Source organism: Dipodomys merriami, unplaced genomic scaffold (assembly GCF_024711535.1).
Source record: "Dipodomys merriami isolate MVZ:Mamm:240054 unplaced genomic scaffold, mDipMer1.0.p SCAF_676, whole genome shotgun sequence".
Lineage (NCBI taxonomy): Eukaryota > Metazoa > Chordata > Mammalia > Rodentia > Heteromyidae > Dipodomys > Dipodomys merriami.
In genome coordinates, this window is record NW_027206264.1 from 222,699 (window position 1) to 249,854 (window position 27,156).

General features: G+C 39.9%; 1 protein-coding gene across 1 annotated transcript in view; it reads right to left on the reverse strand.

Moving 5' to 3' along the window:
* Nucleotides 1-20,123, reverse strand: part of LOC138815864 (carbonic anhydrase-related protein) — a 91,604-nt gene extending 71,481 nt beyond the window's left edge. Inside the window, exons 1-3 of the mRNA XM_070005241.1 lie at nucleotides 19,855-20,123; nucleotides 18,128-18,319; nucleotides 3,809-3,933 (exon numbers count right to left, since the gene is read on the reverse strand). Of these exons, the coding sequence (XP_069861342.1) occupies nucleotides 3,809-3,933; nucleotides 18,128-18,319; nucleotides 19,855-19,954 (417 nt within the window). The 5' untranslated portion in view covers nucleotides 19,955-20,123. The remainder of the gene's footprint in view (nucleotides 1-3,808; nucleotides 3,934-18,127; nucleotides 18,320-19,854) is intronic.
* Between the last annotated feature and the right edge of the window lie 7,033 nt (nucleotides 20,124-27,156).

Here is a 27,156-nt window from a genome sequence, read left to right on the forward strand (position 1 = left end):
TGTTAAGGTCTTGATTAAATAATAATAAAGCGAAATACTCTCAAATCAATTCAAAGATTTCCACCGGGCAAATAGGACCCACACATTTGTAATAGTATATTTAATGTATGAGCATACATATTATATTTAGAGGTAACAGGAAAGGAAATGCAACACAGTTATTTTTTTTCTTGCTAAGGCATTGACATTTAGACCTGAACTATTTGTAACAGCACTCAGCTGTTCAAGCGTGGTCAGATGTCAGATAGCTGTAGAAGCATGATTCTGAAAACTGAAAAATCTCAGTTGGGGAAAACACAAATGGTATGCTTTATCCACCTTGCTTAGAGAAAGAGCTGCTGGTGACAGAGTTGGAAGGCAAAAATTGCAGTGTCAATTTTTGAAGTAGTGTTGGTAGTGATTCCAGTGAAGTTGGGAGAGGTGGAAGAGAATGATGAATGGAGCGAGAATGATCAAGATGCATTATTTACAAATAAGCATGTTGTATTGAATACACCTCTTAAAGATAATAAAATAAATAAAGATGGTCCAGGCAGAGAGTGCAAAAAATAAATAAATATATAAAGCTAAACATCTAATTTCTGAGTGGGACCAGAATACAGGAAATAGGGTTTGTAAAAATAACTCACATGTATCTACTGGTGAAGCCAAAATAAAATTTAATTGTAGCTTAGGAAAAAAAGCGTAAAAAATATATTCAGTATATTATTATTATACTTGCAGTAATGTTAAAATGTCAAAGTCTCCCAGAGTTCACAGAGTTCTATGAAAAGCTATATATTACAAGTAACAATATGGCAAACATTTGTTTACTGTATTTGTTTAACAAACCAGACATAATTTTAATGAAACCAAGAAGGGAATTGATGCATGGAGGTAACTGTGACATTAAAATTGGCCCTAAAATGTGAACTATGAATAACATTCTCAAGTAATAAATATATTAAAATAAGTAATGTGTTCTAAAAGGAAACTGGTTTCCTTTCTCTCCACTGTCTTGTTGCCCATAGTCTTGTGTTTCAGGTGATCTTTAGTGGCTGTTCAGAACAGGGACCAGCAACATTATATTTGACAACACATTACTACTCCTGCAATGTTCTTCTATGTGGACTCTCTCCAATCACCAAGTGCCCTCACAGCCTTTATTTTTAAAAACTGGCATACCCTCTAATTCTCCCTCTAATTCTGTACACCCATCTCATTTATTCACACAATAGGATATAGCCATAACCAAAAGCCAGGTGATTTATGCAAGCATTTTATCAGGGATTACATCAAGGATAATCTGAGATTACAAAGCATATAAATATTACTCTCTAAATACAATCCATTAATTCCATTGTCTTAAATATAAATATTTCTGCAGAAGCAAAGTTGTAACTGTTAACATTCAATCTTCACTGAAAACAATCCATTACCTAGGCTAAATGGACCAGAGCAATGAAAACAGCATCAAGTACCCGGACCTGTTGGTACATTTGGTCCCAAAATCCTGACTATACAGACAGAGAACACAGATCACTGACTCCATAATCAAATTAAACTTTCCCTGAACTACAAACAGTGTGCCACAAGCAAACTGTGGCATTTCTGTCCAGAAGGCCTTTCTTGCCCAATTACATCCATCTCACCCCAAGCCTATGATTACTGGAGCCTGCTGAGGATCAAATGTTAAAAAAGACATGTACTCTTTACCAGACCTTTGTAACTGTAACCCCTCTATACATCACCTTTACAATCAACATAAATTAAGCAAAACCAAGAAAATAAGATGCAGTCCAAAAAGGAGGGCCGGCAGGACTTGTCCTGTTGTCCTCTTACCCTTCCCTATGTGGCCAGCCACTTCCACTGTTTTGGACTACCTTGTTTGGAGTCCTCTTTGCTCATGTGTTTGGTTATGAACTTTTCCTCCTGAGGTTTGCTCAGGACACGACAGGATCCGGAGGTGATAAAGAATAGTTTTAAGGTAGTAGAAATCAGAGGATACATTTAGGCATTAAAAACAAAACAAAACAAAATTACCTAGGGAGCTGAGGATCCAATGAGTACTTGTCTAGCAAGCATGAGGCCCTAATTTCAATACCCACCTCCACATAGCACATATATATTTATGTAAATGTCATAATGAAACCCCCTTGTACAAATAATATATGCTAATTATTTAATCTTTTTTTTAAAAAAAGCTCCTAGGAAAAGGAGAGAAACATGAAGATCTTTCCCAACAAGGCCTTTGAGAACCTCTATTCTCTACTATCATCACAATCACATTCCTCAGACATTCTCTAACATACTAGAATTTGGGATATTTCCCTCAATCCTTAAAACATGTCACATTTCACTTTTTAAGTCCAGGTCTTTTCTTTTACTGAAATAAATATCCTTATTTTCCAAAAGGATTTTTAAAATTCTAATTAAGGTAATGCTAAGAAATACTCCAACTTAATCTTTTAAATTACACATATCATATATATATAAATTATATGGTAGGGATTTCCCATCATTGAGTTGGTAGTAGATAAGCTATCTGGCCATGAGCAATTCTACATATGATATTAAGCATGTGTGCAATTGGAAATGGCAGAGGAGAAAGACTAGCATTCCAGCAGCTCTAAATTTATTCTTCTTTTAAGAGTTGGGTTGTACTGAATCTGTCATGTCTATCAGGCACCCAGATCAGAAAATCCATTACATAGTTGCCTATATAAATCGAGGCAAAGATAACATCTCAAGCAGATATATTAAAACCTAAAGGCTTAAAATGGATTAGATCACCCAGAGGAGAAGAATACACAAGTGAGTGGATGGAAGAAAAGAAGGGAAGGTGAGAGGGAGGGAATAAAAAGGAAAAAATACACTCACATGCCAGAAAATAACTGTTTCCTGAGGAGAACTGAGGTTCCTTATAGAAAGAAATACAAACAAAGCCTGGCCCATCTGGAATATCCCCTCAACTTCACCAACATGCCACTATGACGCGACAGGTAGCGTGCTAAGGGAAGGGCATCAACAGAACAATGAAAGGGAGACTCTCTCCTGAACAGCACAAGCAGCAAGAAAGGCATATCAGACCGTGATATATAAGAACTAGCATGTATACCAGGAGGACAAAAAGAAGAATTTGGCCTGAGGAAAGAAATCAGAAGAAGTCTCAGGAGTGACAAGACACTTCAACTAGATAGTGAGAAAAAGTGGACATTCACTAAGAAGGTAAGTGGGAGAGGGAAAACTTCAGATAAAGTGACTATTTTCTAGGATTCCCTCTCTGCTCATTCTCTAGGATTCCCTGTCCTCAGTGACTAAACTATCAGTGATCTGAACTAGACTTTTAAACTACTGCAGAGATTTTTCAACAGTTGTCTCCAGCTCATCTCCTACTTGAGCATCTGGAGAAGTGACCTACCAAATTTACACAGGCAACAGAAAGGAATTATACCAGGGTGAGCCTTACAAGTACAGACCAAAGGGAGAGGAGATAAGAAAGAGTAACACAGACCAGAGAAATTAGATCAAACTATATAATGAACATGCATGAAAGTATCACAATGAACTTCTGTATAATGCACATAAGCTAATAAGAAGAAAAGAAAATGTGTGGATCATCATTATGACCAATTGCTTGCCTACACATTCCAAACCCAGTAAGTAGGTAGAAAACCTCACCAGCTAGCCCAAGCTTAACATTTCATTATATTCTACGAACTGATAAAATCCAAGAATTATGCATTCAATTTTAAACCAACTGTTTTCAGGAATGTATAGAATTCTTTACCAAGCAACAAGATTTTTACAAGACAGTTCTTATTCTTACCTCCATGGGAAAAGCTTTGAAATTAACGGTGTGCTCAGAACCACGCTGGTTTTCTCTTCCCCAATGAAACCTAACTTCATACAGCTCAAATTCATGCCCTTGGGGCAATGGTCCTCCAGACAGAACTGAAAAGAGAAAATAAGTTTTACTGAATTACATCTGTGTATTGGCCTGGCACGACATGCTATCTGGGTTTGCCTAATATTTTTGTTCTGGTTATTCTGATACAAAGAGCCTAGAAAACTTGGGGATGATAATACATGTGTTTTAAGATCTTTATATTTTCAACAGAATTAGACAAAGAAAAGAAATTTTTCCTTGAGACTTAAGCTTAGCAGACTGGAAGATATTCTGAGACTCAAACATGTGGCTATAGACCTATCAATAAACCAAATTGTGTATTTATATTATCTGTTGATCCTAGCTGGGTTCCAACTTAGGTAACAGACTTAGGCTAACAAAATTAACCAAGAAAAGAACTAATACAAAGTCAATCTGTGTATTACATACAGTGCAAACAAAATAAAATTATGATAAATTATGACAAATAACAATACTCAAATTATTAAAATCAGTTCCACAAGGTACTGTCCCTATTCTGAAAATAACACAGAACTCTGTCCCAAACCAGGGCACACTAAAAGATACTGAGAATTACATTTGGAAGAGAATCTGTCTTTAAGTGATAAAGAACATTTTAAAATACTTATTGATGGTATAGGTAAAAGCTTTTATTAAAATGTATTACAAACAAATGGCCACTCTCAAAACAAATAAACATTGTTTCATCCTGAACATTTCTCTCCAATTCTAAAACAGTATCAGCTAAGAATTTAAAGTTGTTTTCAGTCAAAAAAAAAAAAGCTTCACCAATAAACACTCTATTGCTGCACACACGTGGGTGGCCATTTTTGAATAACAAATTCCAGATTGCTCTATTGAGAACAGGTGCTTGTCTACCCCCAAATACAAAAAACAAAAACAAAAACAAAAAAACAGATGCAGAAATATTTGTTTGCTTGGTTGCTTCTTACTCAGTGTCTTATTCTAGATAGGCTTTAAGGATTCTTATGTCAATGTACATACAATACATTTAGAATGCATAAATTAGCACAAGGAAGTAAGGCAACAAAGAGGCAGAAAATGGATGGAGAAATAAGCCTATCACACAAGGTGAAGGTGATGAAGTCCTTGTGAGAGGTGTCTCCCAAATTTGTTTCTTAGCTTTCTATGGGCTCCAATAGAAAGAAAAAGTGTCCACTATAAAAAACAATTTAATTCTTCATTTTAGCTCCTTAAAATTCACCTCAAGGGGAAATGAGGTAAAATGCAAGGGAGTTACAATAAGCATAAGATCATGTTACAGAATCGCATAGTTCTTCCTAATGTTTAACCTAATTTACATTAAGAAAATTAAAAACACAAAAGGATCAATGTCAGCATCCTCAGAAATGAGAAGAAAGGGGGGCTGAGAGGGTTAATTCCTGTGGCCTGACCCAGTCACCCACCAAAGAACCTGCAACTGATTTATGTCCCAAGTAGGACTCGGGGACAAGGAAACCCAAATTCAATATCTATGAACATGAACTAGAAAACAATGAATTCTTTAAGCCTAGATTTCTAAACTGCAGTTCCTCTGCTCCTATTTTCTAAGACAATCAAAACAATCAAATACATGGATCAAGAAAGTTTATAGACATTCACAACTGCTCTAGAGGCTTACTCCATTTTCCTCATCTGTAAACATCCAAACTGTGGGTTTAAGAATGCGTGTGACTTTTTTTTTTCTAAGCAGATGTCACAGTCTCTGAATATACTCACCACCACTCCAACACCTTGGTTTTCCAAATTTGGTCTTAAGAAAAATGGGAAAGGAGACTATGAATCTACCCACTTTGTACCTTATCATCCAAATCAAAAAGAGGAAGAGGAGGAGAATATTTAGAATCTCACATCGCATCCACCTGCTTCATCAGAAAGAGAAAACACCCTTAACTCAGTATTATGCACAGCATAAACCAACCTGAGGCTTCAGGGGTCATTTCTATACTTCTCAATTTTTAGGAGAAGGTTGTAAATTTCTCTTAGAGGAGGTTTGGTTGCATGTTACTACAAGAAAGGAAAAGGAAGAGAACAAGGAAGAGGAAGAGGAAAATGATGAGAAAGAGGAAGAGGAGAGGGAGGAGGAAGAGGATGAGGAGGGAGAAGGGAAAGGAAGAAGACGGAAAGGGATAGGAGGAGGAGGAGGAGGAGGAGAAAAAAGAAAAGAAGAAAAAGAAGGGCTGGGAAGGTGGCTCAGTGGTAGAGCGCTTGCCTTGCATGCATGAGGCCCTGGGTTCGGTTCTTCAGCACCACATAAGCAGAAAGAAAAAAGCTGGAGTGGCGCTGTGGCTCAAGTGGTAGGTCGCTAGCCTTGAGCTGAAGAGCTGAGGGACAGCGCCCAGGCCCAGAGTTCAGGCCCCATGACCAGACCAAAAAAAAAAAAAAAGAAGAAGAAGAAAAAGAAGACTATGATGGTAACAATGACAACCACCACCACAAAATGTGAAATAGGAAAGAGGATTTTAAAAAAATCTCTCTCCAAGTCCCTTTATTCAATATACTCAATGCACACACACACACACACACACACACACACACACACACACACACACACACACACACACACACACACACTTTCTAAATCTGTTATGTAACAGTCTACTAGTACTTTCTTGCAGAAAAGGAAAATACACCTAACCCTGACAGTGATTTCAGGGGAAGAGAAAGAAACTCATGTTTCAAAAATACATTTCACAGCTGGGCACCACCAGTGACTCACATCTGTAATCATAGCTACACTGGAGGTTGAGATCTCAGCATAACAGTTCAAAGCCAGCCCAGGCAGAAAAGTCTCCAAAACACTATCTCCAAGAACAAGCAAAATGCCAGACTGCAGATGTGGTGTAAAAAAAAGCCAAATGAGAACAAAAAGCCTTGAGTTCAAGCCCCAGAATCAGCACCCAAAAATATAAAAACCCAAAATCCCACAGGATCAATGCCAGGGTTTGTTTTTGTTGTTTTGTTTATTTTGCTTGCTTAGTTATCAAGTCTCAATATGTATTCTAGGCTGGCCCAGAACTCTCAATTGTCTTGCCTCTGCCTTCTGAGTACTGGGTTTATAGGCCTGTGCCACTATTTCAGCCCCAGTATGTCTTTAAAAGCAATAAAACACAAGGGATGCCTATAATCTCAGCTACTCATGAGGCAGAGATCAGGAGGACAGCAACTTAGGCCAAGCCACACAACAAAGTAGCAAGACCCTCATCCCAACCAACTTGTCAGGTATGCTATGGTAGGACATGCCTATCACCCCAACTTGAGAGGCACAGGTAGGCCAAGCCCTGAGCAAAAGCACATATGAAAAATAAATCTAAAGGGCTGGGGACATGGCTTAGGTTGTAAAGCACCTGCCTAAAAAGCACGAAGGCCTAAACTCAAACCCCAGTATTGCCAAAAATAAATGAATAAAAGCAATCATGCCTTTAGCTTAAAACTTACAGAGATCAAATTTTAAACATCTTGGAAATTTAAGTTTCGCAGATCCATGCATTGAAGAGAAGTTCGAAGCCCTAGAGGTCCATTTACAAATATTCCCAGTCATCTACTCCATTGGACCAAACACTGTATAGAACATTGGGGTTTTGATAAAATAGACAATATTCCTGATCTCATGGATCTTATGTTCTACTGGGCTGAAATGTAAGGTCATTAAAAAAATGACAAGACACTAAACTCAAAGTTTATGAGGTACTAAGTAAAAGCACTACCTGTTCATCTCCTGAGTGATTGTGTTTATAGACTAAAAATAAATCACAGCTCTGTTTTACCCATTTGGTCAGATCCTCTTAAGGCATTATTTTCCCCCTTTTAAAGCTTATATTCATAATAAAATCATTCATACTAAAAGATACACTCTTCCTCCATTACTGAATATCAGATTTTGGTGAGTGATATTTGGTCACTACAGGGCAGGTGTAATAGCAATAATAACATTACATCAAAAGAGCAACAGTGAAACAACATGCAGATTGTGCTGACCATAGGCTGGTTGTCCTTGGAATAACAAACTTGTAGAAAGAATATAAAATAAACTGATGACACTGCCATCACCTCCACTTCCTTAGATGCTTCTTAGGAGACATAGCCACACTCAATGGGAAAATACAATCAGGTCTCAAATGATGTTTGATCTTGGTTGTGTCTAGAAGGAACAACTGGTCTATGGAAGACGTATGCTTCTCATTGATTTTCTATGCTGTCTGTCCATATTGATATTTTGTGTAGTCCTTGGCAGAAAAATGTTCCCCACCCCTACTAATACTGTAGATGCTGGACAACATTGTATCCTTCCTCTCTGAATGTAAAATACCCATTTTATGATACATAGTAATGCCATGGTTTATGAGAGATATTTGTTATAAAGGTGTTGGTTGTGGATGAGGGGGATGTTTGAGTTTATCTCTTCTTTGTGTGCCAGTACTAAGGTCAAGGATTTGAACTCCAGACCTCATTCTAGGCTGGCATGATACCACTGAGCCATGCCTCCAGCCCTGTTTTTCACTAGTTATTTTTAAGAAAGGGGTCTCAATTCCTGCCTAAGCATGCACATCAGCCACAGTCAGCCTACTTTCAACTTCTTGTCATAGAGGGTATCACAGGCAGCTTTGCTTCTCTTCCACATGCTCTGGCCTGGTATCATGGTCTTCTCATTGTCAGCCTCTCAAATAGCTAGAATTACTGGCTTGATCCATTGGTTCATGGTGTATTTAGTGATGTCACTATAGAATTTTGCCTTTCCAAATGACAATTAAGGAACTATAAAAACCAATAGCAGGTACCACAACAGTATTAGATTCCAGTACACTATAGACCTACTCCATACAGACTAATAGAAGAACAATTCATCTTTAAGATTTGGCTTCTGAGTGATTTTGGATTTCTATATTATAGTCCCAAAGCCACAGATTTTTTCTGATGATAATCCATAATTTATTGTTTTGACTTGATTACTGTCTCCCATTCAATCAAATTTATTTCTGTTACTTAAACACAGTGTACTTACCAATAAAATATGTACCATTCAATATGTATGTGGTATGTGTGTGCACAAAAAAAGAAGCAGATTAAAGAAAGTGTCCAGATAATCAAGCTCCCCAGTTAGCTAACAATAAATAATACAGAATCATGAAAAAAGTCATCTCTGATATTTCAATAGACAGAAAATGCAGAGCCACTTTAGTGAAAATAATTCAATATATTTTGACGTCTATCTTTACATAAGTAAAGTTACTAAGAACCACTAGAAAAGTTTTCATGAAGGGGGTAAGTATGATTGATAATAATAATTATGTAGCCTAAAATTAGTATTGAAAATTATAAAGGTCCCAGAAGTAAAACTTTCTAATTAAAGTTTCTATATTAAGTTACAGTAGATGGCACAAATGACCTATCCTGATTAGCAATTTTTCTCACATTGATGACCTATTAAAAATGTCATTACTGTTTAAAAAATGTTGTGAAGATTAGAAGTACTTTGTCTTCAGATTTTAGAGATATTTCTTCCAGTACAAATTTTGGAGGCATATTTAGCACAAACACAACTTCCAAGTTATAGACAAAGTTATAATTCAACTTTTTGAATTATATACCTTAGACGTATATAATTCAGAGGTGAATGATTTTCATCCATGAATACTCTTTTCAATCACATAAATAAAAGAGCTTCTTCTCAGCCGGGCATGGGTGGCTCATGCCTATAATCCTAGCTACTCAGGAAGCTGAGATCTGAGGACATGGTTCAAAGTCAGCACTAGCAAGAAAGTCCATGAAACTCTTATCTCCAATAAACCACCAGAAAACCAGAAGTGGCGCTATGGCTCAAGTGGTAGAGTACTAACCTTGAGCTGAAGAGCTGAGGGACAGTGCCCAGACCCAGAGTTCAAGCCCCACGACAGGGAAAAAAAAAAAAAAGTCATTACTCTTGCTGGTGTGGTAGTACACACATATAATTCCATCACTTGGAAGGCTGAGGAAGAAGAATCTCAAATTTGAGGCCAACTAAGACTACATGGCAAGCCCTTGTCTTGAAAAACAAGATGTCATTACCTTTAATATACTGCTTGTAATCAGATGGAATGACCTGTCATGGAGCAGCCTTCAACAGTCTCATGCTTTCTCACTACCTGAATCTCACAACCCTCTGGTTACCATTCTGTGCTAAGACCCTCCTCGCAGCTTCACATTCTGGAACTGCAGTTAACTACAGTCAACCACAAGCTGAAAATGCCAAATGGAAAATTCCAGAGAGAAAAACAAAACCACATTCACATTAACTTTTATAGTATGTTATTAGAATTGGTCGACTGCATTATTTCTTATTGTTGTTAGTCTCTTGCTATACCTAAATTATATCTTCTCACAGGTATGCATGATAGGAAAAAAACAGGAGAGGGTTGGTGTAATCTCCAGTTAAAGGTTAGTGAGGACTACCATTATTATATTTTTATATTTCTGCTACTTGTCACACCATCACAAATATATTTTATTGTAATTTGCCTATGCACCTTAAATGTAGAAACGAAATGATCTCTATGGTGGCCATAACCAATTTCTACATGCTTAAGGTGACAACAGGGCCCACAGTCTGGCTAGGTCACCCCTAGAATGTGCTGACTGCCACTTTGAATATGCCCAGCTAGAAGGTCGGGGAACAGTGACAGAACATGAACCAAGACCCAGTCCAGGAGCTCCACCACTGCCTATCTCTTCAAGGACTCCGTCATATCTTCTATGCCACAGGGCTACTCACTGGAGTTCTATAAACTGAATCTCAGAAATTTCCATGTCACCCTTCCTCTTCCTCTAACAGGTAATAAATCAGGGCTATAGTCACTGAGTCTTTTGCATAAACCCTTAAACCAGCTCCCAAACTCTCACAGATCCAGTCTCATATTAAGGGATCCCAGGTTACCTTTCCTAAAGCAACACACTAGTTCTGACTTTATTGAAAATGTAGACAGCAGAGGTCCCTCATAACTGTGTTCCAAACCACCTCTGTGCTATTACCCATTAATTCCTTTTTTTTGGTCACTTGTGGAGGCTGAACTCTAGGCCTAGGCGCTGTCCCTCAGCTCTTCAGCTCAAGACTAGCACCCTACCATTTGAGCCACAGTGCCACTTCTGGCTTTTTTCTGCTTATGTGGTGCTGAGGAATCAAACCTAGCACCTCATGCATGTGAGGCAAGCACTCTACCACTGAGCCTACTTTCCAGGCCTACTCATTAATTCCTTTTATGATAACTGAATCTTCTCTTCCAGAAACACGACAGGACTTAGCTTCCCTGTACTATCTCTAGACCCTCCCACATCTGTCTTTTGTATGTTGTCCCTTCTGCCCACCACACCTCTAAGCTATTCACCCTTCAAGGATCATTTCAAGTGACACAAGAAGTTTCTCCACAACCCCTTCTCTAATATTTTCCACCAAAAATAATTTCCCCTGCTGTATTTATCTTTCATAACCTATCACAGCAACCTCACAGAGAGCAGGTAATAGGTCTGGTTTATAGTTACCTTATCCGAAATTATGTAACTTAAGGTAAAAGAAAGACTGTCAAATTCACCCTGCTAGTCAGAGGACACCAGTGAGCACCCATGCTTGAGGTCCAGGTTCTCTCCTAATAATGCATATAGTTCTCTTAGCTTGTGGGCTTTCTAAGTCCCCTCAGGCTCTACTGCCTCCCAGCACTGCAGACGAGACAGAGGGGCTAGAAGCTATTTATAGACTTTCCCTCCTGGTCATTTCAGTCATAGTATATACATGGCTTTAGAGATAAGTGAATTTACAAGTGGCAAGTAATAAGTAAATGCTGAGGGACTAGCACATAAGTTAAATGAACTAAATACATGTGAAAGGAAAAAATGGCAACTACAGGACAAATTAACAGCAGCCAGTATTTTCAATGATGTGATGTACAAGTATATTTGTCATGCATAGGTACAGAGTTCTAAAATAAAAACAGTCAACAATAGGGGAGATTACATAACTTTCTCATTGAGGAAAGGACTGTTCACACCTGAACTATTGAAGTCCATGTTGTCCAGCACCCATCAGAGGGTCTGTGACTGGAGGAAGCTGGCAGCCCAGCTACCCTCCAGAAACCCATGTCACCCAGAGGACTTACAGCAACATCCCCTTTCCTAAACCTAGATGCTATTTATTGGAAAAAGGACACTGAGCAGAGTAGCTTAACATCCACGTGGTACACTCACTGCCTGTGGGGCGTGTGCAGTATTGAGAAGAGAGTTCACCAGGAAACACTGAGAACCCTATTATTTAAGAATAATGGAGCGTGAAGAACTAGCAGAGAACAGGCAATTAAAATGTAAAAGAAACATCAGGAGACTGTGTCACAGGGACCAATAGTAGAGAAGGTTTCCCAAAATTCCATTCAACTTAAACAGAGTTAAAGTAAGAATTACACACTGGCCACTGGGGTGAGGGGGAAAGAGGACACCAGTGATCCTGGCCTGAGAAGTTTTAGCAGGTGAGGGTATGGGGAGGGGACAGGAGAGTTCAGCTCATGCCCATGAAATAGCTCAATTACAAATTAAGGCAATTTATCCAGATGGACTTCTATATGGGAACCAAATCATTAAAACTATGTTTAAGAAGCTATACTAAGTAAGCATAAGCATCAAATTATTATACAATTATTATAATATAATGGACTTTTAGGATAATTATATAATGGTTAATATAAAAAAGTGAAAAAGAAAGAAAACAAAGTAACCTCAACCACTGACAGACTCAAGAAGATCTGAGGTTTCAGTAGTATGGTAAGTATAAACTCCGTTTTAATTTCTCTCTTTTTTTTCCTTTCTTTCTTTTTTCTTTTTTTTTTTCTTTTTTCCGTCGGTCATGGGGCCTGAACTCTGGGCCTGGGCGCTGTCCCTCAGCTCTTCGCTTCAAGGCTAGTACTCTACCACTTGAGCCACAGCACTACTTCCAGCTTTTTCTGCTTATGTGGTGCTGAGGAATAGAACCCAGGGCCTCATGCATGCGAGGCAAGCACTCTACCACTGTCCAGCACTAATTTCTATTTTTTAATTAAAAATAAGTGTGCTGCCAAGTGCTAGTGGAGCACAAATGTAATCCTATCTACTCAAGAGGCTGAGGTCCAAGGATAAAAGTTCAAAGCCAACACAGGCAAAAAAAAATCCATGAGAGGTTTATTTCCAATTAACCTGCAAAAAGCTGGAAGCAGAGCAGTGGCTCAAGTGGTAGAGTACTAGCCTTGAGCAAAAAAACTCAGAGATAGTACCCAAGAGCTGAGTTCACGACCCAGAACTGGCATCACACAAAAAAATAGATGTGCTTAGTTATACAGTGCTTTTTACTTAAAATGACAACATGCTATAAATGAAGGAAATAGCTCCAATCACACAACTAGAACTATACTCCAGAATTCCAGTACTTATCACCCTCGCCCCCACTTCTCAATCCTCACTAAACAAAGGGCCAAAAATTCACCAGGGCAGAATGAACAAGAGTGGAAATAACAGCCTCAGAGAAATTGAGGAGTTGGTAAAGTGGACTCAAAGGTGGTAATTCAGCAAAACAAATCTATAGGCAGAGGAAGGGCAGAGGCCAGCAATGAATACCACTGACGCCAAGTGCTATGGTTTGAATGTTTGCATGCCCTCCAAAATGCATGTTGCAACTCAGTCCCAAATGCAACAACATCACAGATGGGAACTTTCAGGAGGTGATTCATGAAGTTACAGCCTTAAGAAATGGCTTCATGCCTTACACAGAAGCTCCTGTGGCCCTTTTTGCCCGTCTGTCAGATGAGGAGACAGCAACAAGGCACGATTATGAAGCCCAGTACAAGTCTTCATCAGATGCTAACTCTACAGCCAACTTGACCTTGGACTTCAGACTCAATTGTGAAAAATAAATGCCTATTATAACCTACCTTGCCTATGGTATTTTGTTATAGCAGACAAATGGATTCACATAGCTGAAAAGACTCAGGAGATAAAGACATCAAATATTTCCCCTATGGAAAAGTAAAGCAGGAAACTATAAGCAGGAAAATATATTTAAGGTCTTTAAGAGAATCTGTTATGCCTCTCCCTCCTATTCTTCATAGCCAAGAAACTACCTTATATTCCCTGACAGAGGAAAAATGGGTACCAAATGGTGATGCTCCTGATGATGGCCAAGAACCAGGTGTGAGCTAGCCCTCTACTCCAAACAAAAACAAAACCAAAAACAAAAAGTAGATACGTTCCAGGGAAATCAATGAGACCTGTGAAGAGGTCTCCACAAGAAAGTCAGGTACCATGAGGAACACCAGACCCCATGAGGTACACCAGACCCTGTGCTCAGAGCTTTTCATTCACTTTTTAGGGCCATTCTCACATACAAACAAGGAACCAAGATCATTACACATTTGATGAGACTCTCAGAGTCAAAGACAAGGACCAAAACAAGTATATGGAAGAGCCTAAAATAAACAGAACAGGAAAGAAGCAATATAGAAAAGAATGAAGAAAAGTTTCACAGTCATGAAATACTGAATGCTATAAAAAACAATTTTTTTGCCAGTACTGAGCTTAAACTCAAGGTCACAGGCTGTCCCTTTGCTTTGTCACTCATAGCTGGTGCTACTCTACAATTTAAGCCACACTCCATTTCTAATTTGATTGGGTTTGGGTTTTTTTTTCTGGTTATTTAGAGATCAGAGTCTCAAGAATTTGTCTGTCCTGTCTGGTTTTAAACCATGGTCTTTAGATCTCAGCTTTTGAGTAGCTAGGATGGTAGACATGAGCTATACAACTGGTGCCCAGCTTGGATCCCACAAGTTTTAATTTTTTTAAGTCACAGAACATCATATTTTAGAAATTAAAAATATGAAGCTCTGTAAGGTAGCACACACCTGGAAGCTCAACACTTAGAATACTGAGACAGAAGGATCATGAGTTCAGAGTGAGTGTGTATATATACATATATATACTTTGTGTGTGTGTATATATATGTATGTGTGTGTGTGTGTACAAGCAAGTAAGCAAGAATTAAAAGTGCAGGAAAAAAGCTGAAAGAAAATGGAATAACTTACTAGAAAATGGAGGAAAAGGAAAAGTAGGGGTAACTGAAAGAAATAAAAAGGACAGAGATAAAAACTGAGAAACATTTTTTTAGGCAGGCCTCAATATGTATGTAGTCCAAGCTGGACTCAAACTTGTAGTCCTCTTGCCTCTGTTCTGGGATTATAAGTGTGTGACACCATACGCATTTCTATAAACAAAACAGTACAAGAAATATATTACAATTTCGAGGAAATAAAAGACACAATTATCCTGATTAAAAGGACCCACCAAATGCCCAGCACATAGAATGAAATAAATACCATGCAAAAATCTGTGGCTATAAAATTTCAAAACAGAAGGAAAGGGAAAACTATAAAAGCTTCCATACAGTGTGCAGAGACGGACTGAAAGGCATATGGCCTTAGATCTTCCCAGCCCATGACCAGGGCCAGCAAAGTATACAAATGACATCCAAATGATGCTTGGAATCACTTCCAAGCCAGACGACCATCCAGGTAAATCAAGTCAAGCCAAGAAGTTTAAACACAACCTTGTGGACACATCAGATAGTCCTACACTTACCCTTCACTTACCCCTCTGTCCAGAAGTTCATGGAACATAAACCTTAGAACAAATGAAATAAGAAACTCTCCACAGTGAGGGAGTAGCCCTAAAGAGAATGAATCTACATTTAGGAGAGAAGAAATCTAATACTGGAGATAATCAAAAGACTTTACAGGTGTACTATCCTTGAAGGATCCAAACCTGGAGTTGTTTCACCATGGGGAAGAAGGAAAGACAAATTGGGAAGGAGGGAAAGTGGGAAAACAATTTGATGACTGTGAATGTGCTAAAAGATCTGTCATCTGTCAGAATGTTTAGTATGAATTTATAATAAATAGATTTAAAAGTTAATAAAAATATTTTTACAGGGGAAAATATTGCTTAATAAAAGAAACAGAATGTAGTCACAGCTGGAAAGAATTTTGACTCAGCTGGAAATAATAGTTTCATCAGAATACCAAAAAACTGATTATTAATCTGAATAGAAAGTATTTTAAAATAGGGGGCAATCAGGTGCTGGTGGCCCACGCGTATAATCTAGCTACTCAGGAGGCTGAGATCTGAATATGGCAGTTCAAAGCCAGCCCAGCCGGAAAGCCTATGGGACTCTTCTCTAATTAACCACCAAAAAGGCCAGAAGTGGAGCTATGGCTCAGGTAGTAGAGCACTAGACTTGAGCAAAAAATCCAGGGACAATGCCCAGATCACAAGCTCAAGCCCCAGGACCAGCACAAAAAAAGAGGGTACATGACAATGAGGGAACAAACAGAGTTATAAAAGACCTGTCATCATTTTCCAAACATTAATACCTAATATTTAAAGCTATCTTAACTATCAGAGTATAACTGCATAAACACAGCATTAAGGAATACGGAGATCACTATACATGAAGTAGCTAAAAAGGTACAAGTACTTCAAAGCACATGTCACTATTCACTAGTGACAGAAACTAAAAGTGGGAAAAATCAGATAAAACAGAGGTAGAGAGAAATACAGTAATATTCAACTATTTAAATTATGCCAGTTTCCATTTTCTTAAAGATACAACTCAAGAAATGACGGGGTAGTAAGGACTTAAAGAGAAGCTTAAGTAATCTAAAAAAAAAAAAAAAACTGATCAAAACATGTTTTTTAGTTAACTTTTTCAGTATGTAGAACCATCAAAAGGGAAGAAATCATGAGAAGCAGTGCCGGGTCTCTGAAGGATTGGAAGGTCTCTGAAGAGGCAAAGAATAGAGGTGGGGGTCCCATGTGCCCCGATCCGGCATAGGGAGAAATTCACATAGTTCTTCCCCCATGGTGAGGCAGGGCTGAATATACACTAGCTCAATGGGGATTTGCATTTAGTCATTATCTATTCTCTCAGTAATGGTTTATTAACATTTACATCGAACTTTAAAGAATTGTGTTTTCCCTAGACAATGAATCCTCAACAACTGTCAACCTTAATAACCAATACTCCTCCTGGTGTCAACAGGAAATGTGGCTTTGTTATATGGACCTATACAAATTTACTTGCAGAAGTACACACAAGTACTACCTTAAGATGCTTTGTATATGCCAGCATGGTGAATATTCAATAATTTTACAATATACTTCAAAAAATATAGAACGTCTGATCCTTGGTAAACATCCCAAAATTCTGATTTAAGTTCAAATGTAGGTTTGCTATTTCTCTTTGACTAAGTACATGTGATACCCAGAATCTCCTTAGGGAGCTCCAGCCGAGACAAACTCGGCCCAGCAGGGAAGACCATGAATCTATGACTATCTTGTAGAATCTAAATTCACAATGAATAAAAATTAAAATCCACAGTTGGAATCAATACTTGCCTTGCTTAGTATTAAACTTTTAAGATTTTATGGCTTAAAATGTCAAATTATCAATACAGATAATTTTTTCAAGCAGATGTTTGTATCTGAACATACTCTACTTTTACACTCTTCCCAAAGGTAAAGATTGTTAACTCTGAAAAGCATGATATTAATGTTGATTTTAAAAAAAAATAATTGCTTTCCTCCCCCTTATATTAAAGCTAGACATCAATTTCCCTGGAAACTATCCTCCACAAATCAGCTCGGATCCATGTCAAACAGGTTCAGATGGCAGGAGTAGGTGGTTTAAAAATAACTAAAAGCAAGAGCTTTGCCATTTAAATCTTTAGTGGAGCTTAGTGGAGTTGTCAGTGCTATTGTTTAGAATTCATCTTGCGTAGCAGAGAAAATTAAATTGAAAAGTTTGAAGATAAACCTGAAGAGCACAAAGTCCTCATCTTCCATTTCACGAAGTAGTAAAACAGAGAACAATGAGTGAAATAATGTCAGCCAATCAACAAAATGAAGAAAAGTAAAAGGTGTACATCAGTCCACCTACTTGCTAGACTTCCCTTATTTCACAAAGCACACATTCACCAGCTATGATGGATCCAGAATCATCATATAAAGCAAAGCAACTGAGATCTTCTTGATTTCAGCAGCCTTAGGAAACAATTCCCAAATTGCAAAGATGTCCTGAAAACATACCTATGTTAGTTCTACTTTTAAAGTGGCACAAGTTAAATCAGAGTTCAACTCCACCATGACCTCTAGTTTACAGAGCACACAAGTTTTCTAAAATACCTGATTTTGACTTCAGGATAACCTGAATGGTGTGTCCATCATTGGTGACTTCACAGTCCCGGCAGACCACATAATTTGGAGAAAGGCGGACATCCAGCAGCGAGGGGTCATATCTAGCTTCTCTGGAGTTTAGGTTAATAGGAGACTGGTATTCCCCATTGGCATCTGGAAACACCAAGCCCCATTCAACACCTAAGGCCAAAATGTAAAAAAATAAAAAAAAATTAAGAACAGATTTAACATGGAAAAACAAGTTTAAATGTTTCTCTGACCCTTAATATTACAAAGAGGATCTGATACAATTTCTGTATAGAAACTTAGATGACAAATGTACGAGATACTTTTGTTATGTAAGGAATGATCTAATCTTACCAAATAAAAGACACAATATCCACAATATCGTACACCAATGCAATATTCTATTCTTTTGTAGTTGTCCACTAGTTGTAACAGTCTATGGCTCTAAAACATTTAGTCATCTTTCAGTGATTAGAAAAGAAATCCCAAAAGTTTCTCCTTAAATTATGATCCATAGTTAGGAACTAGTTATAACTTTCAACATGCCCAAAACTGCCATTTTGATGCTAGTGGGCACCTTTAAAAAGAAATGAGACAGGATGTGAAGGGTAAACCAAAGGAGGAGGCTGCAATGCTTGGTAAGAAATGTACGCATTATCCTGCCCATGTAATTGTAACCCTCTGTACAGTATGTCCACAAATAAAATTAAATTAAATTAAAAAAAAAGAAATGAGACAGTAAAAAGTGTCTACATGTATACTCGTGTGTGTATTATATATATATATATACATATACATATGTGTGTATATATACAAAGCCATAATAAATTAAAATTCTATCTTCTATATGGCAACAATGGTTAGCTATTAGGCACCCTATGTTGTCAGGAAACAAGTTTCCTCTAAAAAGAAGCAGGAGGAGGAGGGAAGAAGAGGAAGCGGAGGAGGAAGAAGGAAGAAGAGGAGGAAAGAGAGAGAGAGGAAGGAAGGAAAGGAGGGAGGGAGGCAGGGAGGGAGGGAAGGAGGGAGGGAAAGAAGGAAGGAAGGGAGGGAGGGAGGGAGAGGAGGGAGGGAGGGAGGGAGAGGAGGGAGGGAGGGAGGAAGGAAGGAAGGAAGAAAGGAAGGAGGGAGGGAGGGAGGGAGGGAGGGGGGGAGAGAGGGAGAGGGGGAGAGAGGGAGAGGGGGAGAGAGAAAGAAAGAAAGAAAGAAAGAAAGAAAGAAAGAAAGAAAGAAAGAAAGAAAGAAAGAAGTAAGCCCCCTTTTGCCAAGCCCACAGATCGCTTTTGAAATTTAAGACTCGTTCAAGAAAGAGCTGATCATGTTAGTTGCCATTCACGAAAAAGATTAGAAAGCAAGAAACTGATCATCTCACTTAACACCGCCTCCGCAAAGTGTTGAGTAAGAGCCACCGCTGCCCTTCTTGGCAGCTCCGGGGCAGGAAGGCTGGCGCTGGGGACCGCAGCAGGTGCCACGGCGGCCCTCGGGCCGGCCAGCCCCGCCGGGCGCAACCGCGGGGCGCAACCGCGGGCGGCGCAGGGGACGGCAGGCGGCGGGCACACCTCCGTGGAGAGCCTCCCGCGGAGACCAGGCGGAGAGAGGGGAAAGAGGGGGCGCCAGGGGAGCCAAAAAAAAAAACCCTCAGCAGAGCGCAGTGCCCCGCGTCCTGCCCCAGGACCCCAGAACCCAAGAACCCTCGCGATCAGGGTTACCTTCCTCGTAGCCCCACTCCACGCCCTCCTCCTCTTCCTCCTCATCCTCCTCCTTCTCCGGGAAGGAGACGGAATCTTCAATGAAGCTCAGGTCAGCCATGGGAAGGCCGCGGGGCCGTGGGGCCGGACGAGCGCGCGCGTGGGAAGCGGAGAGGGCACGCGCGGGAGTGGGCAGGCGCGCGGGGGGACACGGGGGCGCACGGGCACGGGCCGGGGCGCCGGAGGGCGCGAGCGGGGTGTGCGGACTCCCGGTCCGCGGCCAGTCCAGCGACCCGTGCGGAGAGCGTGCGCGACTCCAGGCGCTGGTCCGCGGGGTGAGCCAGGAGAATTATAAACCCGGCCGGGGGTGTGTCCACCCGGCGAAGACACGCCCCCAGAGGACACGCCCACCTCGCTCGGCTGGCCGGGGCACCCGGGAGCGAGCTGCAGGAAACTGGCTTTGGAGCAGACCCGCGGACACAGGGTCCTCCGTGGCCTTTCCACGGGGCCGCCGGCACTTACTCCCGCTGCTGCTGCCCCGCCGCCGGCGCCGGGCTTCCCAGGTCCCACGGGTTGTCCAAGGTCAGCCCGCAGGACCCCAGAGCTGCAGCCAGAGCTCTCTCCCCTTCCTCAATTTCCTCCTGGCTGGAACTCCCTATAATAAAATTTAAAAGGATTTTCTCAGCGGACCTTAGAGTATTTACACTTTCATTCCTCCTCAGGGCACAAGGAAGAGGAGGATGGGAAACTTTCTAAGAGACTTGTAGTTCCTAAAAACACTTGAGAAAAAATTATAATAATTAATATCATGAAATAGGTACCATTTGGGGCAATTTTTGCAAGCATGACTGGTAAAGCAAAGCCAGGGCGAGACAGCAGTGCCAGGAGGTCGTTTGGTTCCATTTTACTTCAGAGGAGATTCATGTTCACCTTGCTATGTACACAACTCCCAATCAATCGCCCTGACAAGTAGTGTAAATAATGAAATGCACACATTACATAACAAGGAGGAACTTTTTCTGATCCAAAGAGGTCACATTGCTGCCTCTTAAGCCTGCTTTCCAATCCTGTGTGAAGAATGTCACCCGATCCCAGGTTCCATTGCCTGGGGGGAGGGCCGGCGGGGGGGAAAGCCCTGAGTATATTCAGTAACCCCTAAATTCCTTTGCTTTACCCTTGTAGAAGATACATGCATATAATAAGCCCCGTTTCAGGCCTTAGGTACAATTTCTATTTTCTATGCCCCGTGCATATGACAAAATGTCTTTTAGTAGTTGAGTACCCTGGTCTTACCCAAGCACAGCAGCCTAATGAACACTTTATCCCTCAGATAAGGACAGAGATCCAATTGGGAATTTTTAGATTCTGTGTGCTTCTATCCTCTTCTGCCTTCTAGACACCTTCACTTTAAAAAGGCACATGTCAGCCTAGTAGAAACTTCTCTAGAAACAGCATTGAGGCTGAAAGAGGAGGTAGAGACTTCAATCTACTATTTTCTGGAAAGTTAAGCTGAAATATTGAAAACTATTGATCAACTTTAGTTTTGAAGCTATGAATTTCAAGCATTTGGGTAGTAAAGTTGGCCATACCATTCAGAGAACTGAACCAGTCTATGACACTGAATTTGCTCTGAATTCCTTGCCTTGTTTTATATTATATTCTTTTGCTCTATATTTTGTGTCTAACCAGGGCATTGAACTCAGCACCTCATGTTTGCTAAGCACATGCTCTATCACTTACACCATAGCTCCAGCATCTTTTAATGTTGGTTATTTTCACAGTAAGGACTTGATTTTGATGTTCAGCCACCTGGGCTTCAGTCCTTGTATTTGTGCTTGCCTGTGTTAGTGGGGAAGATAGCCACCCAGCTATTGTGCTTCCTGTACAGCTGGGATAACAGCCATGTGCCTCCAGCAATAGCCTTAGTCAAGAGACAGTCCTCAAATTTTCATGCCCAGGCTGACCTCCAACCACAATCCCCAGATCCACAATCCCACAATCTCTGTCTCCCAAGTAACTAGGATTACAGGCTTCAGCCACATCTTGAGCTTGAGCCACTTCTAAAGCTGGATAAGTGAACATTCTCTTGTCTTTGCCTGAGACAGGCCAAAGTATTCTCTAAAGCCATAGCACTATCAAAACCTAACAACTATTTACCTACCCTTCAAGTTCCTCTAAAAGGAATATCTCATTTTTTTTCTTTTACTGGGAAACTTTTTTGCAATGGTGAGTTCTTTTGAATTTTCTTTTTCACATTATTCAAATGGGGCAGCTAATGAGGCCTGGTGAAGGCTCTAGAGGACCTCGATAATAAACTCACATTCCCGCTCTGAGCTCATCCGCAATATTCATTCCTCTCTGTCCCCAAATGCACATAGATGTGACGTTGCAGATATCCTGGGGCCATAGATTATGTTTAGAGAATCACATGAATATTGAGATTTTTCTACCGAATCAGAAGACCTGAAAATCACCATGGCACATAACTGAGTTTTCCATGAGTAAATGGCATGCCATATTTACAAAAAGAGAGGATGAATGATTTGATTGTTAATATTAATTTTTCAAATACACAGTTTTGCATATAGCCAAATGTGTATTGCCATTCACAAATGCTGCTGCCTACTAGATGAACACGGGCTGACCCCTACTTGTTCTTTCTGGGTTTTCATTTTGTGTGTGTGTACCAGTACTGGGGCTTGAACTCAGGGCCTGGGCATTGTTCCTTAGCTTTTTGCTCAAAGCTGGTGCTCCATGTCCAGATTTTTGGTAATTAATTGGAGATCAGTCTCTTGTACTTTCCTGGCTAAGCTGGCTTCAAATCACAATCCTCAGATCTCAGCCTCCTGAGTAACTAGGATTACAGGCATGAACCACGAGCACCCAGCTTTTTCTGGATTTTCAGCATTATTAGTATGATATAACTCCCATGAGCAAGCCTGGATTCCCCTGTCCAGCCACACAAGAAGCATTCCATTCTGTATCCAGATATTCAATTAACATCCTTAATTGCTTTGAGGCTGTGCTTCAGATTTCTGCTAATTACTAGCACCTTAAAACCTTTTCTCCTCAAGTCCTTGTACATTATTAACACTAAAGATGAGATTTCTATTTCTAGTTTTCATAAGGTGTCTCTCACCATAGAACCTAAACACACAGATGAAAGATATAGGCCACTTCTTTGATTTACAAAATAGAACAAGCACATCTGAATCCAATATAGAGAATCTAAAAATATCCATGCTCCATATTGTACGAATAAGTATTCCACAGAGCTCTCGATTTGATTCTTAATCCCTTTACAACCTCATGTCATATGTCATCCTTTAACTTACCCTTATACTACTCACTTACAGTGTTTGTGTAACGAAGGTCAAACCTCATCACCAGAACAATTTCTGAAAACTAAGACCTTTACAACAATTAGCATTTGATACCATGAAAATATAATTGGAAAGAACCTCAAGGGGTGAACTTATATACAAACCATTTTAAAGAGCAGATACTAGGATTGTCTTACAGTACCTCACATCCTCCTGCTGTTCTGTCTTTATCTTTCTCTCTTGGAGTCCTAGGGTATAAAGTCAAGGCCTTGTGTTTTTCTTTTTTTATTTTTATTTTTAATAAGTTCTTTATTGTGAAAATACCATACAGAGGGGTTACAACTACATGAGCAAGGTAATAAGTACAACTACACTCCCCCCGCCCCCCAGCCAAAGTTGTAAAGTTCGTTTTTTGACATAGCTTCTTGTACATCTCATTGTTGCAATGGGTCCACCTATATCCCTATTTAAACAATTTGTTTTTTCCCTTCCCCTCCCCAAATTATACCAACATCAAATACAGTGAAAACAGAGGTTATACCATGGGGGAGGGACATACAAAGCAACAAAAAAAATTACGTGGTACATTATAAATATGTTAGAAACAATAGCAAGAAAGAAAAAAAACCACTTGTGTCCCTATCTTGGCATTTCGCTTAACATCATCTTATCTGACCTTTTCTGTTTGTCCTAGACATAGACTAGTTATTGCAAATAAGGGAAACCATGGGACCTATGTTTCTTTGGGCCTGGCTTACTTCACTTAATATAATTTTTTTCCAAGTCTTTCCACTTCCTAAGAAATGGGACGATATCATTCTTTCTAATGGAGGTATAGAATTCCATTGTGTGGGCTGGGAAGGTGGCTCAGTGGTAGAGCGCATGCCTTGCATGCCAGAGGCCCTGGGTTCGATTGCTGAGCACCACATAAGCAAAAAGAAAAAAGACGGAAGTGGCGCTGTGGCTCAAGTGGTAGAGCGCTAGCCTTGAGCTGAAGAGCTGAGGGACAGTGTCAAGTGGTAGAGCGCTAGCCTTGAGCTGAAGAGCTGAGGGACAGTGCCCAGGCCCAGAGTTCAGGCCCCATGACTGGACCCAAAAAAAAAAAAAAAGAATTCCATTGTGTATATATACCACATTTTCTTGATCCATTCATCTAGGAAATAAGAATAAGAATGGCCAATAGACACATGAAGAAATGCTCAACCTCTCTAGCCATAAAAGAAATGCAACTCAAAACAATATTGAGATTCTACCTCACCCCAGTTAGAATGGCCATTGTCAAGAAAACTAATAATAACAGATGCTGGCAGGAATGTGGCTAGAAGGGAACTTTACTGCATTGTTGATGGGAGTGTAATCGTCTTGTTCAACCACTTTGGAAAGCAGTATGGAGGTTCCTCAAAAGACTCCACATAGAGTTCCCCTATGACCCAGCAATCCCACTTTTGGGCATTTACCCAAATGATCACAAACAAGACCATACCAAAGCTACCAGCACAACTAAGTTTATTGCAGCATTATTTACCATAGCTAAGATATGGAAGGCCTTGTGTTTTCTTGACAAGTCCTCTACCACTTGAGCTATACCCCCAACCCTTTTCTAGCTTAAGGTATTTTTGGAATAGGATCTTATGCTTTTTGCTCAGGGCCAACTTTGGACTATGAACCCCCTGCATACACGTACAGTATAGCTGGATTCACATGAGTAAACTGTCATATCTAGCTTGTTTGTTGACATAGTAGGGGCTAATCCTGCTAACTTTTAATGTTTTCCCCTGGCTGGTTTTGAACAGCAATCCTTTTGATCTTCATCTTCCAAGTACTTGGGATTACAAATGTTCCCTATCATTCCCAGCATCACCCAATCTTTACTCTCTATTTGCCTACTTTTCTACGGCTTTCTTGGTGTTTTGGTGAGTTTGAGTCCTACCTTTTTGAGCACCTTCTGCTCTGAGAACACTGGAGAGTGGAACCAAAATATGCATGTCAAATGCCTTCCATCCAGACTGTAATTCATGAACTTCAGAAACAAGAAATGGCTGTGTTCCTGACTATGCACTGCAGTAGACACTATGGGAAAACCTAAGAAGAATAAAACATCTGTACTGTTCTGTACTAAAGTCAGAAGAATTACAGTATAAGGCAATATGAAATATATTCCATAGAAATGCATCTAAGGAAGATGTGATTCATACTGATGGGAAGGTTCCAGAAAGATTTCTTGGAAAAGATGGTATTTAAAGCAAAGCTTAAATAAAATGAGTTGGATTTGGATTGGAAAGTAAAGTGTGAAAAGAACATTCCAGGTTCAAGCAATGGTGCCAAATTATGGAAATGCCCCTTGTGGGTCCATGTTTCCCTTTAAATACCTTCTGTGACCAGCCAAAGCCAATTCAAGTCATGATAAAACTGTGTACCTCAACAGCCTTTCTACAACAGGCTAGACACCTCTACTGGTTAAGTTCATTAGTCTCATTTTTTGTGTGCCAGTCCGGGGGCTTGAACACTGGACTATAGTGCTGGGTTTAAGCTTTTTTTTCTTTCGCTAGACTAGTGCCCTACCACTTGAGCCACAGCTTCACTTCTGGCTTTTTGGTGGTTAATTGGAGATAAGAGTCTCAGGACTTTTCCTTCCCAGCCCAGCTTCTATCCGCAATCCTCAAATCTCAGCCTCCTAAGGGGCTAGGATTACAAGTGTGAGCTACCACAGCCTGGTAAATCTCATTTTTTTTTCTAATTTATTGTTGTTTTAGAGGTGATGTAAAGTGGAGTTACCTTTACATACATCATGTAATAAGTACATTTCCTTTCACATAGTGTCACCTGTTCCCACTTGGGTATTGTACCTTTGTGATTCTCTCCTAAAACTATCCTGTTTTGGTCTCACAGTTTGTGAGTATCTAGAATTCTGTATAATTTGTCATATCCCAGTGCATTTTAGATCTAACTTGTGCATACCAGGGAGAATATGCAGTGTTTGTCTCTCTGATCTTGGCTTACCTCAGTTAACATGGTTTGTTCTAGTTCCATCCATTTCCCTGCAAATTACATTATTTTTTCTTTCTCATGACTATGTAAAATTCCACTGTATATAATATCACATTTTGTGGATCCACTCATCTATTGTGGGGCGTCTGGGTTGTTTCCATGTCTTGGCTATTGTGAATAGTGCAGCAATGAACATGGAAGCACAGGTGTCCTTGACATATCCCAGTGTCTTTATCATGTTCTGCTCAGGATAGATACCAAGGAGTGGTATGGCTGGGTCGTGGTAAGTCCCATTTTTGTTTGGTCTGGAAGGACATAATTTTCCTCATTTCTACTTCTAGGGATTTTTACAAAGATGTTTTAATTCTTCCTTTGAATTTTTCTTCAATAGATTCCTATTTCTTCTACCTAAAGCTACATTTATAAACCACTTTTTTGACCACTTTTGTTCTTAGAACAGAATCATCACTTTCCACTTGTAGGGTTTGTGTAGCTGTAGTAGGTCCTATTTGCCGCCCCTCACTGCTTAGCCATATGACTTGATTTGGCCAATGAAATATGCCAAGAAGTAGCGTAAAGCATAAAGCTTCAGTAATCATTATGTGTTTCTGTTCGTTTTTGTTTTTCTGCCATTGCCCCAACTACCCAATCCAAACATGGCATTGCTTCACAAAAATGACCCCAGTGAGTGAGATATCTTTTTTTTTATGGCAAGCTCTTTTTCTTTGAAGAAAAACTACCTCTCTGGGCTGTAAGGAAACTAGATGACCTAAAACAGCAAGGTTTGCCTTGCAAATTTTTTAGAAACTTTAGCCCTTACCTGGGCCTTCACAACTCCCTAACACCATAAGAAAAAGCTATCATCCATGGAAAATCCTGATACTATACTCATTATGACTGGGTCCTGCCAACACCTAAGTGACTTGGGCTGAAGTTGGGATGCTTGACGTCACATCATTATCATTAACATGATTCCCCTCAGCCTACAAAAGCAAGCAAAACCCCCCACTTT